The 12329-nt window shown below is 25.4% G+C and overlaps 1 protein-coding gene across 1 annotated transcript; it reads left to right on the forward strand.

Annotated features, from left to right (window-relative positions):
- Positions 1-866: 866 nt before the first annotated feature.
- LOC126903465 (putative mediator of RNA polymerase II transcription subunit 26) lies at positions 867-7390 on the forward strand. Its single transcript, XM_050681613.1, has 5 exons — positions 867-1000; positions 3433-3742; positions 4755-4898; positions 5558-5755; positions 6353-7390. The coding sequence occupies exons 2-5, from the start codon at positions 3434-3436 to the stop codon at positions 6845-6847; spliced, it is 1146 nt and encodes a 381-aa protein (XP_050537570.1). The 5' UTR covers positions 867-1000; position 3433; the 3' UTR covers positions 6848-7390.
- Positions 7391-12329: the final 4939 nt, after the last annotated feature.

Here is a 12329-nt window from a genome sequence, read left to right on the forward strand (position 1 = left end):
AAATTGAAATTTTAGGAAAAATGAAATTATAAACATTATAATTATGTTATTATTAAAATGTTTGTTTAATTATAATTTTTTTAAAATCATTATGGCAGATAATATTCCAGAAAATAAATATCAAAGTATGATATCAAAGTATAAATTTAAAAAAACTTTAAAAAATGAAAAACACTCTTAACTATTCAATTCTTGATGTCAAATACCACTCTCTAAGGCGAATGTGTTAGAAAAGCTTTTCAGAAACAAATTATGGTAAATATCACAAAATTATTGTCCATAAATAACATTTTCTAGCTTTTTACCCAGTTAAAAATGGAGAAATTTTATTCAAACAACAATGATCTTTCATTTTAAATAAATACATATGATATAATTTCAAATAAAATTAATTATAAGATATTTCCTTCAGTCATGGACGAATTTGTATTGTTTACAGGCGATAATTGATTATTTGCAAAATGTACATGAAAAAAAAATCAAAAGTAAATGAATTTTTATTAATTAAGTCCGAACACGTAGTCAAAAATTAATCTATTTTATAAAAGACTATTGCCTAAATCACTGCTTATTGATATTTCTTAAAAATTTCTTTAAGGTTAGACAACTTAATTAGATGAATGAAATATACTACAGATTCTGTGTTATTATAACAGTGATACTATATAATAATTAACGGTGAATATATTTTTAATTTTCGGTTTCATTCACATTGAAAATTGCTAATTAATTCTGCTTCGTTATTTTAATATTATGACGTTGACTAGTCGTATATCTATTTATTTAACAATGAAAAGTATCATGAGATACTATTAAATAATCGTAGATAGTAGGAGGTTGAAAGAGAATGGTCTGGATGAAAGTAAAATAGAATATAGTAAGAACTGGAAGAGTTAAGTATCATGTCGACAGAAACAGTTAACCATTAAACTCGATAACATAGTTGTCGAGAGTCTGTAGTCAACTAGTCTTGTTCATACGCAGTTTCCGGATAAAAAAAGTAAGTTTAATTTTTTATAAAATCACATTAAATAAGAAAAAATGTTGTTGGTATTTACAAATACTGACATCATTACGTTATAACTTGCAACACTTTTTCAATGATCAATCGATCAATCGATCAATCCTCATATTACAATATATTGCATACAATTTTTTTTCTGGAATACTAACATTTTTTTGGTTTGCGAATTAAAATCAAAAAACCTAAACAAAGTCTGAGTTGCATATCATGTATTAAATTATTCACTTCTAAATTGAACTTTTATACAACTTTATTTAACTCGAAAAATACAATTGGCAATCTAGAATACTTTGAGTAAAAGTTACCAATGCTCCAATTATATTTTTTCAAACTAGGTTAAAGTGTACAGTTATTGACAGGGGTATAGAATATTGGTACATTTTAACATTTTTTTTTTTTTAATAATTAGTCTGTCTATTCGCTTTATATTTGTACTATAAATATAATTTTTAATCAACTGTGAAGGGTACTATAATCAATTTAAAGAGGTTTCAATAAATTAGACTGTTCCAATAACTGTCTGATCTAAATAATATTAGATCTAATGATAAAATAAAGGTGCCAACTGAATATTATACATTTTTTTAAAAAAATCTGTTACTTAAAAAAAAGTATTGATCTTACACGAACTCATAATTCGAATTCCAATAAAATGTTTGATTTATAAAATCTAATAAGAAAATTTCAGTTTATATAATAAAATAAATATGCTGATTAAAACCTAAGTGGTAATTTCCTTCAGGTACCAATAACTGTAAACTTTACCGTGTATAAAATTAAAAAATTAAATTTGGTAGTTGCAAACTTTTTATTTTATAGACAATTCAGATCCATTTCACGGTAGTTATTAATTCTCATAATACATCGTTTAATTTCATTTAACAATTGAAAAAATATTTTTTTAAATCATTCAATTAAATAATTTTAACACAATAAGCTGAAATTATACTATCATTTTGTAATACATTTACATTTTTATTCATGTAATAATAATATGTAACATGAATCGTCTTATATCAAAAATTGTTCGAATTTTTAATTATAATCCATATGATTTATTCAAATAATTTCGCAGGTGAGTATAAGAATATGTTATATACATTTATAAAAATATGTTACACTAAAAAAATATTTTTGTACAGTAATTTTTGAAGAGTTTTGTTTTAAATTTAAATTGTTATCATTAACATTAATGATGTTTTTAAATTAAAATTAAACTTTTTGAATTAAAATCCAATGACTTCGTTAATAAATTTCTTGTACCTTATTATTATTTAAAACAATTCTAAGACGTTATTCTATAGCTTAATTTATTTTACCTAAAAAATAATATTTATTCTTTCATGTGCTACATCATAAATATTTTATTCAAATTTTTAAATAAAACAATATTTTCACGTTATACATTTTTAATTGTAACAGGGGAAAATATTTCTTTTAAATATTTAAGTTATTCTTATTTTTTGAGCATAGTGTAGTATTTTGAACTCTTTAAATGCTGCTAAGCTCTGAAGTTAAGCTTCACCTGCCGTTTTAGGCTGCCAGATAGGTTACTGCAAGTTAACTTCATCAACGGAAAACACTATGTTTTTGTTTCTTGATACAGAAATAAAGCAGGAAACCACTGTGCTAGGTAATTACCAAGGATATACTAGATTAATAGAATATTTCTGTCGTAAACCAAACTAAATAGTTGAAAAAAACTTCTTTGTTATAAATATAGAAATACTAATACTATTTAAGTCACCATCTGCTTATCTATTATGGTTCCAACATTTAACAGAATTTTTTTATTTCATTTTATAAATCTTTGAGATATTTATGTACTACAGATTACAGATATTATTAAGTTTACAAATGTCACACTACATTTGTTCTTAAAGTATATGAGTAGGATTTTTCATAGTTTAATAATATACATTTATATGACATAATTATAATTATAATTTAAAACTCTAATCAAAATTCTAGTGTAATATGCTTAGTCTATTAAAATCTTAAGTGAAAATATGATAGGCAATGAAATAAGACTCGTTTAAATTATACTCATGTACCTACTCAACCTTTGCCCCATAATACCAACCCATATTAATACAAAGTTGTTTACAATTTATATTTCCAGTTAACAGTTTATCTCATACTCAATAGTAAGTCATACATTTAAAGCTACTTAAATATCATAATATTCATTGCCTATTCGTCCAAATATAATAATAGATAATAAAAAAAAATAAGTGGATAATTGTCTCTTCTGTATATTCAAATGTACTTTTTCTTTTTACCATAGTAATATTATCTACTATAATCATCAAGGCGTAAAACGAAAACTATGTAAAGATGGTTTGGTTACTTGCAATGGAATAAAATAAACTGCATATTTTTCTAACGCTTTCCGATTATGTTTATAGCATGAAAACGATAATAGTATTAAGTTCAGTAGTTGTGATACTACAAGTAATTTACATATCTGCTGCTGGTGGAGACCGACAACCCCCAACATTTTTCCAGACTGGAAAACCATTCAATGCGCCAGGAGCTCCTTTACCCAAGTTTGTTGGAATAGGCGGAAGTCAGCCTCCTCAAGCCTTTCGATCACAAGCGCCACAAGTTGATGAAGAACAAGAAGATGAAGAGCAGCGGGATGAAGAAGAACTTAACCAAAGAAACATTCTTATACCGACACCTTTACCATTTAGACCCCAACCAACACAACACCAGGTATAATAACGTATAAATATTAACAAAGAACATTAATTATAATATATATATATAACACTTTAAATATTATTATAAATTATAATATAGAGTTCAACAATTTTTGTATTTCAAGCCAAATTCAGAATTCTTAGAAAAAATTAAAATATGAACGCTAATAAACAACTTTTTTTTTATTTGAGAATTTAAATGAAAGCTATAATTGGCATTTGCTTTTGTCTATTTCAGTTCGATGTATAAACCAGAAATTAAATTAAAATACCGTTTTTCTTTTCTGTGTAATATTCATTACCTGAAACTGCATAATTTTTTTCCAATTTGAGACCACCAGACTTGAAGCTTTACCTTGAAATGTTTGATAAAACTTCTATTTAAATTAATCGTAAAAAAATCATTTTAAATTTTTTTCATTAATAGTTAAGAAATCTAAAGGAAAGAGAATCTATCATAATTAAGAAAGCAAATATTATGTACTTGATTATTAGAAATATAAAAGTCTAGATTTTTTGCAAAACACTTTATTATAAGTCTCCCATTTATTAGATTACTCAAAAACATAATTCACTCTTCAAACATTTGTGACAAAGAGAGGCTAATAACTTTTGAAAAATGTTAAAAATTCTGTACTCAGGTTAAAAATATTTACTGTTATCAGAACCGCATTTAGGAATTATGCCACCGGTATACTCATACATACCGCTACTAATAACCTATTTATTTTGCTTATCAAACAAATTTTTCTCTATTTTTTATGTACTGCTATTTTTTTTATATGAATGAACAATATATAGGTCTTCAACTTTGTAATTTATATTGCTCTTTATTTCAGTGTCACCCTTAGAACTTTACGCACACCCATATGTGACCCTGGACGTATACCAAATTTTATAAATTGTATAAATGAGCGAATAAAAAACTTTAATATAAATAATAATAATAAAATTTCCGTAGTTATTAAAGAAGCTATTTTAATAATAAAAATTAAATCATTCATCATAGCTGTATTTTACTTTAGTTCAATCAATTCCGTGTACCTCCATCGCCATCTCCCCAAACTTTACAACCAATTCGCATAAACAGACCAACTGAAGATGCGCCAAGAAGACAATCTCAACAACAGCAACAACAATTTAAACCATTTGCCCATCAACCTCTATCGGTAACATTTTTAATTAGTTAAAGACAGTACTTATTTTAAATTTAAGTTTGTAATTCAATAATAGTTACTATTATTAAATAAAGACAACGCTAATAGTCGGCAATAATAATAGTTCAAAATTTTCAATTTTATGACTTTTGTACCATCAAAATATATAAAAAATATTGAATTATAAGTCGACAAATTTTTGTTAGTATAGTTATAATCATTTCTCGGAAAATTTTAGGTAAACATATTTTGTAATTAAGTAACATGGAAATTTCTATTTTATTTTCTCTCCAGTAAAATTTATTCATTTTTTAAATCACATCACTATTCTTTTCATCAGGTGACATATTTAAATAAATACATAAAATACATTGTTAGTATTTAAATATTACTATGATTTCTTCAAAAATTAATACAGTTTTAAAATTAAAATAAAAAATACATTCTTAAGGCTAAATGCCGTACTCACAGCTTTCATCGTTGGTAATTTCAATATTATTTTGCAATGTATCACGTTAGTATATATCAAACGTAACTTTTTAATTAAAAATAATCTTATGTTTTATGCATTACATTATTTATTTTCCTATAAAAATGAACAAAACTTTGTTTAACTTACAATTAAAACAATGAACCAGAATTAAATTATGATTTAAATTGATTAATTATAGGAAGAAGCCCAAGAATTAGAAGAAGAAAAGGAAGAACCTGATCGTCTTACTGAACTTTTACCACAATCTAAATTCTCGTGTAGTGGTAAAAAAACTGGATACTATGCCGACGATGGTCTAAACTGTGAAGTATTCCACTATTGTCAGGATAATGCAAGACATTCTTGGATATGCCCAGAAGGATTCGTTTTTCATCAGGTTAAAATATAACATTTAAAACTAACAGATAGACTTTTATATATAAATGCATACTACAATCATCAATCTTATAAAAATAACTTTTAAAAGTAGGTTGGGAACTTTAATTAATGCTTTATTTTTAAAGTAGATATTTACAAACGCCTTTAAGTTCTTACCATGTATAAAACTAAGTATTTTTTAAACAATTCACCTTTTTGAAAATAATTCTCACTTATTAAAATATATTGAACCATAGCACTTTGAGTTCTTTTAACTTCTAGATTAAAAAAAACTTAATCATAAACTATATGAAAATATAAGTACTTATACTTACACCACCTTAACACATGTAGCCTGTGACTTTATTTTGATTTATTGAGAAAATTAAATAATTTTGTACAAATAAAAGTAAAATTCGTATTTTTGTTATTTTATATTCTTATTTGATTGATTGTACATAGTTATATAGTTGATAGTGTACAGCTAATGTATGAACCAATATTAAGCTTTTTAGCTCTTCAAACTATACCTATATTTTGTAATACAACTTAAAAAGAAAGCTTTTTTTTCAACGTTAAGAAATGATAATAATAACATTTTGGAATTTTATACTAGGTTCATTTGATTTGTTTACCCCCCAGCAGTGAAAATATCTGCAAAGACTCATCGCAATATCATTTTGTTAACGATTTCTTGTATAAACCTGTCAATGCCGAAGAAGCTCAAACTAGGCCTAATGTTACCATCAGATATGCAGACAGATATTATCCAACTAACAGCTTCGAGAATGAAGAAGAATACGAAAGAGAAGAAGCACCACAACATAGACCACAACAATTTCGACAACAGCCAGTTATAAGACAAAGAGTACAACAACCACAACCACAACAGACACAGCAAGTACAAATCTTATCCTCTCCAAGGCCAATTATCTTGCAACAACAGCCACAACAATTTGCAAGACAACCATTGCCAAATCAAGTGTTCCATTCATCTGAAGAAGTCAATATACCACTTCAACAAAGGAGGCCTACTTTGCAATCACAACAAAGGCCACAATTCCAACAACAACAACAGCAATCGAACGAATTTGACTTCGAAAGAAAATAATTTGATGAGATGATTTTTGTTATCACACATCACACAACTACTGGCTATTATATAATTTGTATGATAAATATCAGCACATATGTATTTATATTTCAAAACATTTAATAAGTATTATAAAATAAGTTTTATAATCTTATTGTACATATAATTTTCAAACAAAAAAATTATATAAATAAACAAAAATGTATATTAATTTAAGGTGTATATTGAATACTTCAAAAGGGACATATTTTATTCAATCGTTAATAATTTTTCGAATATTATTTTCAAAATGAAAATCTAAATGTTTTTTTCTTAATTTAATTATTAGCTACCAAATATATTTTTGTTACTTGATAATTCTTAATTACTTTATTTTTTTGCCATTATTTAGTGTAGGTAATCTCCAAAATTATTATAGTATTAATTATTTTTTATAAGTATATGTTTATTAGATATAAATAACAATCGTTATTGATGTATTATACAAACTTTTTAATATACATCTAGTATGTGTTTAATTTGAAAAATCATTTTTGTAAATATATTTAAAGTTTTTTAATATTATGTGTTAATATTTCTAGGAATATCTCTATAATTATTAAAAGTGAAGAACAATTTAATTTCACTGCTATGTAATAATTAAATAATATTAATTTAAGCAAAGTTGTTAAAAAACATATTTATTAAAAATATTTTTTTTAAACATAAATAAACAATTTAAAACGTCCCACAATATTAATTTTAATTTTGACATTTTTGGTGTTTTAAACAAGCAGTATTTAAAACGTAACAACCTAGATTTTAGTCGATTTCTTAAATTTCACTACAAATAAACCCTAAATTTATTTATAATAATTAAAACGAACTATACAATATGTTAGTCTCATATATGGTTAAAATTTATACTACAATATTTAAAATACAATTTGTCCCGACGTTTATTCTACTATAAGAAATCAGTCTAAATTGATTTTAACTTCACTCAACTAAGCTACATCCTCACTATGCCGCGATTCCACTGTACAGGATTTTTTTGATTTCTCTCAAGTTTTTATAACTTAATAATCCTAGTGGCTACTTTAAAATATTATTTAAACACTTTTCACTACATAAAACAAAATAATAATAAAAATTAGATAAAATTTCAAACAAGATCTTTTTAATTTTAATTACTCTTCGTAAAAAAAAGAGCAATATCTGTAACTAATTTTAACTTAAACACAATGTACAACCCATTATTTAGTTCATTATAGTTGAATTTGAATACCTGTAAAGAAATCCATTAAAAACTTTTTTAAAAAATTTAAAAAAAAATGTTTTTGATCACAATGATCAATTTAAATTTAAATACATTTACAATAAATGTACAAATTAAAACAAAGAAATTTAAAAATTGAATAAAATTACATAACTTATTATGTATTTTTTGTATATTAAATTACTATTATTCATTAAATAGGATCTATTGAACTTAAAAGAATACATAGTGTCTTACCAGGTTTTGACATTTTTAATAACTTTTGATCAAGTGAATACTTCGCGTTATTTTAATTTTTGAACATTTATAGTTTTTAACTACATTAAAAATATATTTTATATTAATTATTTTTAAAAATAAAAAAATTTTAGAATAGGACGAGATTCTAAATAAACACCAACACGAGCTATAACCACACGCAATACATACCTACTCTATGTATTAAAATGATTGTACCTCAATAAGTACTTATCCTAAAGTTAATATAGGACTTATTACAATATTTTGTAAAAAAAAAAAAGCTAAAAAGATAACTACTTAAAAACTTCTAAAAATTTAAAAAAAAAATTTAGTTTTTGTTTTTTGAAAATAAATAAATTTTTTACGTAATCTCAAATTATTAATTTAAAAATAAAAATTAATACAAAATATTCACTAGATCAAAAGTTATTAAAGATACCAAAATCTGATGGAACTCTTTGTATATCCTTGTAATATAATAGCCAAATATAAAAAAAAATAATAATAAACTTTCACTAGAATATAAGAAATTTCTTAGAGAAAGACATCTAATTTTTAAAAGTGAAATTTTTTATTTTTTGCTACCTTATTATCAATTTTGAACAACTATACATTCGGAACACATTGTGAACTGGAGTAATCATTGCAGATATTGCTGTCATATTCCTCCATGACCACATAATTATATGGTGATGATACAATTTGTTTTCTTTTGGAAAGGGAAGTGAAACATTTTCTTATATATAACCATCTCCCTCAAAGAAAAAAAACCCTAAGCACCCCACTGATATTATAAACTTTGGTTTTTAATTATACAATTCAATAAAAAAGCGATAGCACAGTGTGGACGTGGCATAGTTGGGTCCAGTATAGATAATATTTCACAGTGATTAAAATCACTATCATAAGAAATGCTCCGATGAAAATCTGTATGTAGTGTTTAATTTTAAGAAATTGGTGAATGATTAAAAAAGCAGTATCAACTCCTATTTTCTTGATTATATCCTGATTATTGGTTCTTTGATTTAAATGTATAATCTATAATTCTTCTTCTTTTTCCTCGTCTTAATCTCAACTATTTAAGGTCGGTCACCCTTATCCTAAACTTCCACTTGACAAGAAATCCCACATTATCCACGCTCACATCAGCTGTCCTCAAATCGCATTCAATAGCATCCCTCCATCTCTTTTTTGGTCTTTCACTACCTCTTCTTCCTTCAAAGTTCACTTCTATAACTGTTCTTACAGCTTCCATTTCTTCTCTCCTCATAGCATGGCCAGAAGTGAAAAGAACCAAAAGTATAATATATGAATAAATACTTATTATAGTAATTAAATTAAATTTTGAAATTAATATTCAATAATTTAATATTGTAATTTATACGGAGAAATTATAAAAATAATAAAGTAGTTTAATAGAGTATATTTCTTTACTTTTAATGCACCCAAAGAAAAACCTCAATCAAAATTGAAAGAGAAATTTTATCAAGGGTTTATGATAATGTTTTATTAATACGAACAAAATAACTATTCTTATAAATAATTATTGTTCAAGACAAGAAAAAAAAATATCATATTGATAAATATATCATTGATTCAATAGTAATGATATATTTATCAAATTGAACAATGAATTTATTATATAGATCGAGGTTTTTCTCTGGGTGTGAGTATAAAAATTTAAAGGGTTTGATGCAATACTTTTTAATAACAAATTGTTGTTACTTATGAATGCACATATATATATGAACATACTGTAGTACAAGGAACTTTCATCAGGAACAGAAGTATAATTTTTTAAATCTTTTTCTGTCACAAATTTTATAAGTATACTATAAATTGTATTGTTAAGATATATATAGTCAGGAAATTTTATAATTACTATTTATAGTAAATTTATCAGAAAAGACATCAAGCATCTATAAAAAAAAATAATATTGATCCATACATTTTTCAAAAAATTATAGCATTATAAAGTTAAAAATATAAAAAACAACTTTTTTACAAAAATCGTATTTTTTTTTAATAACTTTGATGTCTATTTTCACCATGAAGACAACATAAAGTCCGAAATTTTTTTTTCCATAATAAAGTATATTACATTACCTTTAATTTTAAATCCCCCCCGTGAACAGTTAAAGGATTAAATTTATAAAAAAATATATACTAAATGATAGGTAAAGGCATCAAGCATCTATAAAAAAAAACTATATTGATTTGTTCATTTTTGAAAAAGTTATGGAAGTTTTAAGAAAAAAAAATTGAAAAAATTAGCGATTTTTAAATTTGTAATTTTTTTGAAGGTTTCCCCCATTTACCAAGAAGTAGAGAAAGACCAAAACTGTCAAGTGGAAGTTTGTGATAAGGGTGGCCGACCCCAAGTAGTTGGGATTAAGGCAATGAAGAAGAAGAAGATCACTATAGAATTCGAGAATTGATTCATGTATTTTTTAATAAGTTATAGCAACACACCCAGAGAAAAACCTCGATCTATAAAATAAATTCATTGTTCAATTTGATAAATATATCATTACTATAAAATCTATGATATATTTATCAATATGATAATTTTTTTTCTTGTCTTGAACAATAATTATTTATAAGAATAATTATTTTGTTCGTATTAATAAAACATTATCATAAACCCTTGATAAAATTTCTCTATCAAAATTGATTGAGGTTTTTCTTTGGGTGCATAATATTAAGAAATGCAAAATATAATATCAAGAATTTTTTCACAAAAATATCATATTTTAGCAGTCATTTTCACTATGATGACAAGTCCAGAGGTCAATTTTTTTTCAAATTAAAGTATATTACATAAGCTTAAATTTAAGGTATATATAAAAGTGTCAGTATTTCCGAAACATTTTCAAAAGTTAATTTATTGTGAAACAGTTGCCATTTTGAAACCCTCCCTTTGGGCTGGTAAAGGGTCAAATGTGTCACAAAATTATATCAAATGATAGGTAAATACCTAAGGTATCTATAAAACAAATTATATTGATTCGGTCATTTTTAATAAAGTTATGACAGTTTTAAGTAAAAAAAATTGAAAAAATTTCGAAACTTATCGATTTTTAAATTTGTAATTTTTTGAGTATTTCCTCGTTTACGGTAAACAAGGGAATTTTTTTTAATTTTTGAGGGTAATGTTTTCGACTAGATTCGATTTGTGATCTTTTGACGTATTCTTCATCAAAATCGGTCCAGCGAGAGCTGAGATTAAGCGTTCACAGACACAAAAAAAAAAAAAAAAAGGTACAAAAAAAACAATAGATGATTTTTTCAGACAGTCATTGAGTATGACTGATGGTAATGAACAGATAAATATCAAAAAACGGTAGCACAGTGGGGTCGAGGCACAGTGTGGACGAGGCATAGATGGGACAAGTATAGATGATATCTGACAGTGATTAAAATCACTATCATAAGAAACGCTTCGATGCAAATCTGTAGATAGTGTTTCCTTTAGAGAAATTGGTGAAATATTTTAAAAGCAACATGAACTCTTATTTCTTTAATTATATCCTGATTAGTAGTTCTTTGATTTTAAAATATAATATATGAATAAATACTAATTATAGTTTTTAAATTTAGTATGAAATTGTGAGGCCAGCTATGATGTATGGTTCATAGTGTTGGGCGGTTGATAAGAAAGTAGAGCAGAGAATAAGTGTAGCAGAGATGAGAATGCTTAGTTGGATGAGTGGAGTGAATACAGAAGGTAGGATAAGGAACGAGCATATAAGAGGAACTATAGGTGTTGCGTCAATCGTGGATAAGATGACAGAAAATAGACTTAGATTGTTTAGTCATGGTATGAGGAAAGAAGAATCGAAAGCTGTAAGAACAGTTATAGAAATGAATGTTGAAGGAAGAAGAGATAGAGGAAGACCAAAAAAGAGATGGAGGGATGCTATTGAATGCGATTTGAGGACAGCTGATGTGAGCGTAGAAGATGTGGGAGATCGTGTCAAGTGGAATCTTAGGATAAGGGTG

This window comes from Daktulosphaira vitifoliae, unplaced genomic scaffold (genome assembly GCF_025091365.1).
Source record: "Daktulosphaira vitifoliae isolate Bord-2020 unplaced genomic scaffold, ASM2509136v1 Scaffold_4, whole genome shotgun sequence".
In the NCBI taxonomy this organism is placed as follows: Eukaryota; Metazoa; Arthropoda; class Insecta; order Hemiptera; family Phylloxeridae; genus Daktulosphaira; species Daktulosphaira vitifoliae.

What these genes read in the sequence shown, in the direction of transcription:
- LOC126903465 (XM_050681613.1), top strand. Translation starts at nt 3,434, where the DNA reads ATGAAAACGATAATAGTATTAAGTTCAGTAGTTGTGATACTACAAGTA. An exon ending in TTGCCCATCAACCTCTATCG is followed by an intron (nt 4,899 to 5,557) that starts GTAACATTTTTA and finishes GATTAATTATAG; the next exon opens with GAAGAAGCCCAAGAATTAGA. An exon ending in AAGGATTCGTTTTTCATCAG is followed by an intron (nt 5,756 to 6,352) that starts GTTAAAATATAA and finishes ATTTTATACTAG; the next exon opens with GTTCATTTGATTTGTTTACC.